At 55.6% G+C, this 11,917-nt stretch overlaps 1 protein-coding gene across 3 annotated transcripts in view; it reads left to right on the forward strand.

Annotated features, from left to right (window-relative positions):
• The window catches only part of KIT (KIT proto-oncogene, receptor tyrosine kinase), a 54,327-nt gene extending 44,279 nt beyond the window's left edge, over nucleotides 1-10,048 (forward strand). Inside the window, exons 9-21 of one of the 3 annotated variants that reach the window (XM_038769208.1) lie at nucleotides 139-326; nucleotides 1,208-1,314; nucleotides 1,420-1,546; nucleotides 1,816-1,920; nucleotides 2,025-2,135; nucleotides 2,582-2,732; nucleotides 3,431-3,519; nucleotides 3,630-3,757; nucleotides 4,758-4,880; nucleotides 6,258-6,369; nucleotides 6,466-6,565; nucleotides 6,767-6,872; nucleotides 9,407-10,048. In XM_038769208.1, coding sequence (XP_038625136.1) covers nucleotides 139-326; nucleotides 1,208-1,314; nucleotides 1,420-1,546; nucleotides 1,816-1,920; nucleotides 2,025-2,135; nucleotides 2,582-2,732; nucleotides 3,431-3,519; nucleotides 3,630-3,757; nucleotides 4,758-4,880; nucleotides 6,258-6,369; nucleotides 6,466-6,565; nucleotides 6,767-6,872; nucleotides 9,407-9,538 — 1,579 coding nt within the window. In that variant the 3' untranslated portion in view covers nucleotides 9,539-10,048. Of the gene's footprint in view, nucleotides 1-138; nucleotides 327-1,207; nucleotides 1,315-1,419; nucleotides 1,547-1,815; nucleotides 1,921-2,024; nucleotides 2,136-2,581; nucleotides 2,733-3,430; nucleotides 3,520-3,629; nucleotides 3,758-4,757; nucleotides 4,881-6,257; nucleotides 6,370-6,465; nucleotides 6,566-6,766; nucleotides 6,873-8,284; nucleotides 8,443-9,406 lie in introns of those variants that run through there. The other 2 variants (XM_038769209.1, XM_038769210.1) reach the window with 2 other exon arrangements.
• Nucleotides 10,049-11,917: the final 1,869 nt, after the last annotated feature.

Raw genomic sequence — 11,917 nt, forward strand, 5'->3', positions numbered from 1 at the left:
TGGCCCGTGCAGATGATGATGACCGGGCGAAAGGACGTGACTTCCAAGAGCCCCACCCCAAACTCTGGAGGAGTCTGAACACGAGGGGGTCCGTGCCACCCCCTAGTCCAGCAACCATCCGGGCCATTGGTTCCACAGGTGCTTGGCGTCCATCCCCCCTGTTGATGTGCGCGTGAAGAGCCCGTCCCGGTTCGGGAAGGTGGTGGTGGAGAGCACGGTGGACCCCAGCGCCCTGAGGAACAACGGCACGGTGGAGTGTAAGGCCTCCAACGGCGTCGGCCGGACCTCCGCCTATTTTAGCTTTGCTATTAAAGGTAACAGTCAAGGTATATTCCCTTTTTGATGCCATTTTCGGGGGTTCCCTGGGCCTTCGGCCCCGCTCCGTGCCCGGCCGGAATGCGAGCGCATCCCATGAGCCCCTGCCATCCGGGACCATCTCATCTCCGGTAACCTGACACACCTCTGCTCCATCCAACCTCATCTCATGCTGCCGCGGGCTGCGGTGGGGGGCTGTGGGGAGGGGTGCCGGGGGGATGGGGGCGGGGGGCTGGTTGGAGGGTGGAGGGGAGGTTAGAGTCTCTTTGCCACTCTTGAGAGCCAACCTTCAGTTGCCCCCTCTCCTCTGTGACCAAGTGCGGGTGGGCTCCAGGCCTTGGGGGACGGGGAAGATGGGCACCGCATCAATCCGTCAGAGGACGGGCACCACACTGGCCACATCAATCCATCGTATTATTTATTGAGCGCTTGCCGTGTGCAGAGTGCTTTACTAAGCGCTTGGGAGAGTGCAGTATAACAGAGTTGATAGTCACGTTAGCTGCCCGCAGTGAGCTTACAGTCTAGAGGGGACACAAGCTGCATCACGGCCCGATTTTGCTTTCTCATAGCTTTCCCCAGCGGGAGAGAGGGGTCTCGAAATTGACCATGAGCTCTGTCCAACCTCTTTGACTCGTTCCTGCCCCAGCCCTTAGCACAGCATTTAGTCCAGATTGTAAGCAAGGTCCAGTAACTATTTTTAGCGCTCGGGACAGTGCTTGGCTCCCCCTGAGCGCTTGACGGATAGCCCCGCTCTGGTTACTGGCCGCACGCCCCCCACCCCCAAGTAGTCCCCAGGTGGCCCCAGTAGGCGGAAGAGTCAGAAAGAGTGGATTCATCAGGAGCATTTTGTATGTCGAAATCCCGACCCTGCCCTTGCTTGATCTCCTCCCAGAGCAAATCAGCACCCACTCCCTGTTCACGCCGCTATTCATCGGCCTCGTGTCCACCGCTACGCTCTTGAGCCTCATCATCTCGATTCTTCTCTACAAGTATTTTAAGGTAACGGCTGGACGGAGGGATGAAACGGCCGGCTGCAGGCCGGTGGGACGGAGGTGGAAGCGGGTGGCCTGGACTGATGTCGATGCCTCCTTTTTCCCCACCCAGAAACCCATGTATGAAGTCCAGTGGAAAGTGGTGGAGGAGATCAATGGAAACAGCTACGTGTACATAGACCCTACACAGCTTCCTTACGACCACAAATGGGAGTTCCCCAGAAACAGGCTGAGTTTTGGTGAGCTGAAGACGGGGCTTTCCATGGGACCACCGCCCCCCGTCCTCACCTGCCACACCGGGAGCTTTGTTTTAGCCGGGGCCTGGTGGGGTGGGGATTCGGGGCGGCTTCCACACCTTCCCAAGGTCGCCGTTCCCATCCCAGAACCCCGTCAGCCAGGGTGACCGGGTTGGGTTGGGCTCAGGGAGGGGTTGGGGGGACAGGACAGGGTGTGGACCTTTGAGAAGAGGAGCCCGGGGTCTCCTCTGACCGTGGCCGATGGGTTTCAGGGAAGACCCTCGGAGCCGGTGCTTTCGGCAAAGTGGTGGAGGCGACGGCATACGGCCTGTTCAAGTCGGACGCGGCCATGACCGTGGCGGTCAAGATGCTCAAACGTGAGTTCCTTGTGAGGGGGCCGAGGAAGGGTGGGGGCAGGCAGGGCCGAGGGGGTGCACCGGCCTCCCCCAGACCCACTGACATGACCCACCTCTGATTCCAGCCAGCGCCCACCTGACGGAGCGGGAGGCCCTGATGTCCGAACTCAAGGTCCTCAGCTATCTCGGGAACCACGTGAACATCGTCAATCTCCTCGGGGCCTGCACTGTCGGAGGTCAGATGGGCAAGGGGCAGGCGGGGGCCGACCCGACAGGGCCGACCCGACAGAAGGAAGTTTGTCGTGTGGGGTTCCATGCTGTGTCTCTTGTGGCCTTGTCCGATGCCTGCCCGGCGGGGGGGAAGGGGCCCTAGGGCAGGGCTACCTGCCGGCCTAATCGGTGCTTGTGGGCTGAGCGGAAGGTAGGCCTTCCACATCTCAGGAGCAGTAGCAGTGTGTGTATGTGAGTGTGTGCTCTTTTCTGTGTGTAAAGAGCAGAACCCTTGCCCAAAGAACCCAGAGCCTGGAGCCCAGGCTATTTGCCCCGGGCCTAAAGCTCCGGTTCCTGCCCAGTAAAGGGCCAATGCTGTACGGCTGGGCTACTCAGATGACAAGAGAGTGACTCTTGTCCCGGTCCGGTGGCCCTTCGCTGACCCTCTCCACCCCCGTTTCTGTGTCCTCAGGACCCACCTTGGTCATTACGGAATACTGTTGCTATGGCGACCTTCTGAATTTTCTGAGAAGAAAGCGGGACTCATTTATCTGCTCCAAGCACGAAGCTCAAGGGGACCTGACACTCTATAAGAATCTTCTGCACTCAGCGGAGGTCCTGGGGTGAGCATGGGATCGGGGCTAAGGTAGGGGGGCAGGGGTTGGTGGTTGGATCGGAGCCAGGGAAGTTCCATCGGGTAGATGGCTCCATCTGTCCTGTCGCTTATGTGAGAATCACATGTGCGATGTGGCCTAGTGGATAGAGCCTGGCCCTGAAAGAATGACGTGGGTTCTAATACCAACTCTTCCACTTTGCTGTGTGACCTCGGACAAGTCAATTCTAGTGCCAGTTAGCTCATCTTTAAAATGGGGATTAAAACTGTGACCCCCATGTGGGACATGGACTATGTCCAACCTGAGTAAATTAGGCCTGGCACACAGTAAGCGCTTAATACATTTAAAAAAAAAATCACAGCAATTCCCAGAAAGTTGTTTCTGCCTTGAGGTGGATGGTTCAGTGGAGTTTGGTCTTTTCCAGTCGGACATGCTTTCTCCTGAGTTCTGCCCGAAGCTCCGGTGTCACCACTTGGAGTCATCAGACTCCGTTTGACCAGGACTGGGGGGGGGACTGTGGCCACGCGGACCATCCTTGCTGTGCAAGATGGACATCCCAGCTGTCCCTCCCCCTTAGATTGTGAATCCCACGTTAGGATGGGGTTTGGGTCTGACCAGATTATCTCCTACCCGCCCTGGCAGTCAGCCTGGAGCTGGGCATGTCCCATGAGCGACTGACTCTGCCCCACGATCTAAACCCCCTGCAGCGATGGCGCAGACGAATACATGGACATGAAGCCGGGTGTTCCGTACGTCGTCCCGACCAAGGCCGGCAAGAGACGGTCAGCGGGAGCCGGTGGGTACCCCGCCGGACCCGCCCCTGGGAGCTCCTTGGGCCAGGGCATTGCGGGCCGGGCAGCCCTGGAATCTGATGGGGAAATCTCCTTTTCTGCTCGCTTGCCACAGGCTCCTACGCTGAGAGGGAGGATGGCGCCGCCATCATGGAGGACGACGAGTTGGCGCTGGACATCGAGGACCTGCTGAGCTTCTCTTACCAAGTGGCTAAGGGCATGAGCTTCCTCGCCTCAAAGAATGTGAGTGGTGACAGTGGCACCGCCATTTGGGGGAGGGCAGGGGGTGGGGCCAGCCGGATAGATAGGATGGGCCATTTGGAGAGTCACCTTATTGGGTCTCATCAAAGACCTGAGGTGAGTGAGGCCCGGGGGGCGGTCCGCATTTGACCAGGGATGATTTGGCTTCAGAGAGAGTGGGGAGGGGAGATGGACATGTCAGTAAAAAAATTAATGAGTGACTGATTGTGGTATTTAAGTGTTCACTATATTCCAAGCACTGTACTGATCGCTGGGGTAGATACAAGTTCATCAGGATGGACTGAATCCCTGTTCCACAAGGGACTCATGGTCTAAGGCAGAATGTGACTACTTTCTGTTGAACCTTCCCAAGCGGTGGGTACAGTGCATATAACCCAAGGGGTGCTCAACAAATGTCAAAGAAATGGAGGCACAGAAAGGTTCAGTGACTTGCCCAAGGTCACGCAAGAGGCAAAGCCAGGATCAGAACCCAGTCCTCTGACTCTTAGGACCAGGCTCCTTCCATCAGGCCATACCACTTTTCCATTGGCACTGATGATGGGAGACTGAAAACGTAGCGAGAACACCACACTTGGACCATAGTTTTAGGTGGGAAAGTCAGTGATGGTAACGAACCAGGGGTGCTAGGGAACTACCTTCTCCTGCCACATACGTACCGAACTGCAAAATAGCCTCAGTGACACTACCCACTGGGTTCAAAAATTGCCTTTATTTTCATGAATTACAGTGATGATGATCAAGGTGCTTTCACCAAGTGCTCGGTAGGTGCGACACACTATGCTAAGCACTTGGGAGAGTACGACAAGCCGGAAGGTGGGCCGTAGCTGGGGCGGCAGGCAGGGTGGTGAGTGGTCAGTTGCACGCTGCATCCCCGACTCTGCCTAGTCTACACCGATTGATCTCCATCCCCAGGCGATCTGGGGATGGGGAGCGGGCAGCAGAAAGTGATCTTGATGTCTTTCCCCCTTTTCCTCCCCTCCAGTGCATTCACAGAGACTTGGCCGCCAGAAACATTCTCCTCACTCACGGCCGGATAACCAAAATCTGCGACTTCGGCCTGGCCAGGGACATCAAGAACGACTCCAACTACGTCGTCAAAGGCAACGTGAGTACCCCTCTGGCCTGGCCCTGGTCTTTCCAGGCTTCCTGATTGATATGCTTCAGGGAGCAGGTGGTAACCGAGGGAGAAGGATCGAATGTCCTTGGGAACTAGAAGCATTAGGCTGCTTAATCCCCTCCCACCCTCATAACAGTTACATATGTTAGCTTTAAATCAGTGGCCACCCCCTACCCATTTTATTTTAGTATCTGTGGTACTCTCCCAAATGCTTAGCACAGTGCTCTGCACCAGGGCTCTGAGCAAGCGTGCTCACTTCCCCAGCTTCATTTCCCCTTCACAAAGAGGAAGTGGGCTCAGCATTTAAGTGACACTGAGATAATCAATTAATATTATTTGATTGTGCGCCTTCTGGGAGCAGAGAGCACTATACTTGGCACTTGGGAGACAATCCCTGCTCTGTAGAAGTTTACAGTCTAATAGGGGAGAGAGACATTAAATTACACGAAAGAAGGTAAATGGGTATGGTCATGAGTTGGTGTTTGTTTAATAGGGTGTTTAAGACAGGTACTCACTGACAGCTGAACCACCAAAGTAGATAAGTGCTTAGCTGCTTTCCCCAGCTCCTCTGCTGGAAGTAGCAGTTGTTGGGGGTAGAAGCAAGGATGATTAGAAATCAATCAGGGAAGTCTTCCTGGACCCCAGGAAATGTGATCTCAGCTGGGCCTTGAAGATGACGCAGAGCTGGGGTCTGGTGGTTGTGAAGCGGGAGGGAGTTCCTGGTGGGAGGGAGAGCTCAGTCCATGCGAGGTTGCCTGCATGAGAGGTGAGAACAGGGAGGAGTGGAGAGTGTGAGCTGGGGTGTAGTGGAAGGAGAGAGTTGATAAGTGGAGGGAGAGAGATGGTCTGGAGGTCCCTGCCACCCTGGGAGATATTGGAGGAGTGGGAAGATGTGTTGATCTGTGTCAGAGCTTGTACTAGAACCCAGGTATTTATCTCCTGCACTCTGTTACCTTCCACACTAAGATCTGCACCCAAATACCTACTGAGTACACCTTGGGATGGGATGGGGGAATCTCTCCAATCTGGCCCCAAGTGCTCAGTCCAGGATTTGTCAACAGTAAGTGCCTGCTAAATGGCTAAATGAAGCTGGCCTTCTAGCCTGGGTTTGCCAGCCTTTGACAGCATCGGTCCTTCCCTCTCCTCCCACCGTCTGTTCTGTGTGGTCACCATTAGGGAGAATTGATCTGTGGGACAGGGCTAACTTCTGCCCCCTTCCCTTCTGCTTCAACTTAGAGGGTACCCAAGGGACTCGGAGGCAGCAGGAGATGGTGCATCTTGGTCCCCCACAGCATGGGGTTGTGGGAGCCTTTGTGTCTGGTCCGGCTCTGGGCGAACTTTACCCACACTCAGTCTTCCCGCCAGGCCCGGCTCCCGGTCAAGTGGATGGCTCCCGAGAGCATCTTCGGCTGCGTGTACACGTTCGAGAGTGACGTGTGGTCCTATGGCATCCTGCTCTGGGAGCTTTTCTCTCTCGGTATGGCTGGAAGGAGCATGGGTGGGTGGGCGGGGGCCTCCCTCCACATCCGGGCCCGACCGTGAGAAGCCCACGGGCGCCGTTTCTGTCCCGCAGGAAGCAGCCCCTACCCAGGAATGCCTGTGGACTCCAAGTTCTACCGCATGATCAAGGAAGGCTACCGGATGCTGAGTCCCGAATGGGCACCAGTGGAAATGTAAGGGCGGGAGGCAGCCGATCCCTCTCAGAATTCCTTGAGGTGGTTGCTCTCCTTTCCCTGGGCCCAGTTCCCCGATCCGGATTTTCCTTGTTGCCTTCTGTCCCCGAGCACCGCGTCAGGGGCTGAGAGGCGGGTGGGTTCTACTGGGTTCGGTTCTAGACCGCCGCCTGGCCCACCCTAACCCCACGCCGCGTACAGGTACGACATCATGAAGAGTTGCTGGGATGCCGATCCCCTGCAGAGACCAACGTTTAAGCAGATCGTCCAGCTCCTTGAACAGCAGCTGTCAGACAGCGCCATCAATGTGAGTAGTCTGCGGCGCCCACCTCTCCCCTCATCATCTCTCTTTAGTGACCCAACAGGGACCATCCAACCCCCGTAACTCTCCTCTCCATCTCTGACTCTCCCTGAAGGGACCTGGACTGGACCATCAAACACTTCGAACTGTTCCCCTCCCCATCCCTGATTCTCACTCTGGTGACCCAAGCCTGGACCATCCCAAACCCCTACTTTGCATTTCCATCGCTGACTCTTCCTCCAGTGACATGTAATGGACCGTCCATCTCCCCTCTTTCACTCCATTCTTGACTCTCCTCTTGACGTCCCTGACTTTCCAGTGACAGACATGGGCCATCCAACATTCCTGATTCTCTTCTTGGTCTCCATCCCTGGCTATTCTCCAAGTGACCCAACACAAAGTCAATCAATCAATGCTGTTTATTGAGCACGTACTGTGTACAGAACACTGTACTAAGCACTTGGGAAAGTACAGTAAAACAGAATTGATTGATGTGACCCCTTTCCAGACGGACCAAATACTCACCTCCCCTTTCCTGACTCTCTTTTGACTCAGACCAGCCCTTTCAATAGCCTCAATCACTTAATGGTATTTGAGTGTGTACTGAGTGCAGAACATGGTACTAAGTGCTTGGGAGAGTACAATGCAACAGAGATGTCTCCCTTCGCCATTTCTGCCTGTTTCTTCAGTTCACAGCATGGACCATCCAACATCCCTAACTGCTCTCCATCCCTGACTCTCCCCACAGGAACAGGCACGGACCATTCAATATTACTGACTCCCCACACTGTCTCAACACTTCTCTCTCTTGTCCATGATTTTCCACCCACTGAAAAGTATGCATCTTTCTTCATCCCTGAAACACCCCCGTAGTGACCCAGCATAGACTTGTCCAACACCTCTAACTCTTCTCTATCTCTGGCTACCTTCCCAGTGACCCAGCACAGAGCCTGACTCAGCTCCAGATAACCAGACTGGACCATCCAGCACATCTAACTCTCCCCCAGTGACCCAGCATGGACCACTCAACCCTCCTGACTCTCCCCCGCTCCATTCCTAACTCTCCTCCAGTAACTTAGCACAGACCCTGACTCTCCTTCCAGATAATCTGACTGGACCTTCCAACACCTTTACCATGCTCTTCTCTACCCCTGACTCTCCACTCTCCTGTGACCTAACACAGACCGCTTATCACCCTTCAACTCGTCCTCTCTGTCTCTGCCTCAACCATTCAACACCCTTGACTGTCCCCTCCCCATCCCTGACTTACCCCCAAATTACCCATCTTGGATCGTTCACCACTTCAAACTCTCCTCTCTCCCTTCCTGACTCTGCTAACGCTCCAGACATTCCTTTCTAGAACCAGCGGGAATCTTCCATCGCCCTGATTCTGCCTTCTGATCTGACTCTCCCTCTAGGGATCAAGCACAGACCATCCAACACCCCGATTCTCCCCTCTTCATCCCTGACTCTTCCCAGGGACCCAGCACAGACCGTCCAACATCTCTGACTCTTCTCTCTCCAGTCCTGACTCTCCCCCAGGAACCAGCATGGACCATCCAATAGCTCTGACTCTCACCACCAGATTCCCAGGGAGGACCATCCAAAACCCCTGATTGTCCCCCCCACCCCCCCATCTTAATTCTTCCCTCTCTGTCCCTGTATTTCCTCACACTGAACGGTACACACTTTTCATTGCCTCTGACTTACCCAACACAGATTATCCAACACCCCAGTCTCCCCCCCCTCCATTCCAGTTTTTACCGTGGTGTCCATAATCCTGTCCGGTTCCTATCGTATCTGTCCTGCGCAGCTTCTCTGCCGGGATATGGAGCATTCCCTTGGGGCTCTGTGTCCATCATCCAGTGGGTGGGCCGTCTCTGCAGTGGACACCCCTTCATCTTTCCTGTCCAGTGTCGGAAAGCCTGCGGACTGCTGAGTTGTGGCCTAGTGGAAAGAGCATGGGGCAGGGAACTGAGTTTTAGTCCCAACCTGCTGAGCAACCTAAGTCGAATGCATTAACTTCTCTAGGATGGTTTCCTCCTCTGCACAATGGGGAGAATAGTTTTTTTTGGTGGTATTTGTTAAGTGCTTACTATGTGCTAGGCACGGTACTAAGTACTGGTGTAGAAACAAGTTAATCAGGTTGGACACAGGCCATGTCCCATATGGGGCTCACGGTCTTAATCCCCATTTTATAGATGGGGTACCTGAGGTACAGAGAAATGAAGTGACTTGCCCAAGGTCACAGAGCAGACGATACCAAAATGGGATCAGTATGGGAGACTCTTCAAGTACCCTGGAAACACGCCTTGCCAGCCCCGCCCCATGCCCGAGTGGGACCTCGTGAGGGAGGGTTGTCCCACAGTGAAAGTTGGGCACCCCTGGGGAGGCAGGGTCAGGCAGAGCCTTGACCCAAGCACTCCCTCGGTTCGGTCCCCCTGGCCACAGCCAGCAGCCCCCTGAATGCCAAGACCTACCGTGTGCTCCAGGAGCCCGCCCACCCACCCACCCGCTGACCCACCCCTTGCTCTCTCCAGCTTTACTGCAACCTGTGCCCGTCTGCACCCCCCAGCCAGAGCCTGGCCCCAGTGGACCACTCGGTGAGGATCAACTCCGTGGGCAGCAGCGCGTCATCCACCCAACCGCTCCTGGTCCACGACGAAGCGTGAGGGGCTGAGGGGGCCGGGTGGTAGGCGGAGCCCCCCTCCCCCCTTCTCCAGCCGACCAGGTTCCGCAGCCCCTAACTGAGCACTCCCTCCATCTCCCGGTTCCGGGGCCCGTCCCTCCCGCTTCCTCAGCCGAGCTTGATTCTTCCGCATGATTCGGGCCCGGGGCCACCACTCGCCCTTCCTCCAGGTCTCGGGCTCCTCTCTGCCACATCACCTGGGCAGGGGGTGGTGCCAGGCTCCGAGCCCTGGGCCACCCACACCCCTTCTGAGCACAAGCCAAGAAGCCCAGGGTCGGAGCAGCCCCTCAGCCCCCGCGGCTCGGACAAACGGTTTAGGGTGGGGAAGTGGGTTACTCTGGGGTACTGGGCCCTAGCCCACTGTTGCCCACTTCCCTCCCCGCACCTGCCCATTGCCCAGAGATGATCACCGGATGCAGTGAAGCCTCTGCCCATGGTAGTGGAAGGCCTAGTCCCTGGGCCTCAGTCTTGTGTCTGTCCAGTGGCCCCCACGGACCACCAGGGTTGGGGGGGGGGGGGGGGGGGGGGGAGGGATCCATGCTCCTCTGCCACGGGGACCCCTGCCCAAGCTTGAGAAGCTCCCACCAGGGTGCCAGCGGGCCCTCAGTGCCCCTTCTCCTACCACCACCCCCACCCCCACCACCACTGCACCGTTGGGAAAAAAGGGAGTCTGTACATTGGTCAGGCCCGTGACCCAAGCAGCCCGGGTGCCCTCCCTGCACAGAAGAGCTGGTGACATTTGACTGCCCCAGTGCCATCAGTCCCCCCCCCAACCAGAGTGGACAGGTACGTAGTCGCGGAAAGGAGCTGGGACTTGGCCCTGCTCCAAAGTTTATATTTTTGTAAATTCTTTTTATTTTTTTCCTTTCGGAAATCGAAAGTTACTTTGCAGTCAGTGGCTGGATGTTAAAAATTGTTCTGTGGTGTGTCTGTAAATATTGAAATGTAGCAATAATGCCTTTGGAATATTCCCAAGCCCATGGATGTGGAGAACTTATTTTTTTATATTGGTAGGAACTTTGTTTATGGATATGTGTAAGTGGCACGGGTTTTGGCAGTGTGGGTATCTGGCATTGCTGACCCGCCCTCCTCCCCGGTCCAGCAGCGGACTGATCCGAAGCATTCTAATAAAAATGTAAATACTCAGAATTAAAGGCTGCTCCCAGCTCTGTGGCCATTGCTGGGAGGGGAATTTCCAACACGAAAAGTAGGTTTAGGACGTGATGCGACCCCTAAATCCGCTACCCTGACCTCTCACCTATGACCTGTCAGTCCACAGGACACTCCACCTGGCCGCACCTCAAACTCAAATTGTCGACAGTGCCCGGTCTCAGCCGATAACCCCACCGGCCTCACCGTCTCAGAAGCCGGCGACCTAGATCGCATGCTGGCACCGTAGTAATAATAATCGAGGTATATAAGGGCCAACTCTGTGCCAAGCACTGTACTAAAGCTGGGGTAGATACAAGATAATCCGGTTGGACACAGTCCCTGGCCTACATGGGGCTCACAGTCTAAGTAGGAGGAAGAACAGGTACTGAGTCCCCATTTTGCAGATGAGGAAACAAGCACAGAGAAGCTGTCAGTCGCCTAAGGTACCCCAGCAGCCAACTTGGATCAGACCTCTCCCAGGTTTGGGCTCTTTCTGCTAGGCCACGTTTCTCCTCTCAGACCTTCAACTCTCCCGTCAATCCTGCCGGCCTAAATATCTCCCAGATCTGCTCCTTCCAAACAGTTACCACACTAGTCCAAGCTCTGGTCCTCACTGCTTGATTACTGGAATCATCAGCCTGTTTGCTGGATGCCTTGCGTCCAGCTTCTCCCCTCTCCAGCCCGCACCGTCTGCTGTCAATACAAGGATCAGCTCCCACTAGGCCCCTCCTCTACTGGCCCCCAGGTGCCCCAACATCAAGCAAGGATCCTCCCCTCCCTTGGCTTCAGGACTCATCACCAATTCACCCCACCTCACTTGTCTCCTTTCTTCACCTGTTGCCCTCATCTCTCCTTGCCTATCTAGTTCCCCAGCCCAGAGCCCTCCCTCTCCCACCCCTCCAACCTCAGCAGGCCCCAGCATTCCCCCACCTTCAGAGCTGTCCTGAAATCCCACCTTCTCCAACAGGCCTTCCCAGATTTGTTTCTGGCCCCGCAGGGCACTCCAGCACTTACATTATTTTTAGACAAACTCAGCACTTTTGTATCTATGCCATTCAGTTACTTACATTCCTCTATATTCCACTTCCGTGGGCTGGGAATAGGTCACATCACTGACCTTCCCAAGTACTTAGTACAGTATACTGCACCCAGCAGACGCTCAATAAACACCAGTCTGATTACCGCTCAAAGGCACTGGCAGGGCGCTCAG

This window comes from Tachyglossus aculeatus, chromosome X5, assembly GCF_015852505.1.
Source record: "Tachyglossus aculeatus isolate mTacAcu1 chromosome X5, mTacAcu1.pri, whole genome shotgun sequence".
In the NCBI taxonomy this organism is placed as follows: Eukaryota; Metazoa; Chordata; class Mammalia; order Monotremata; family Tachyglossidae; genus Tachyglossus; species Tachyglossus aculeatus.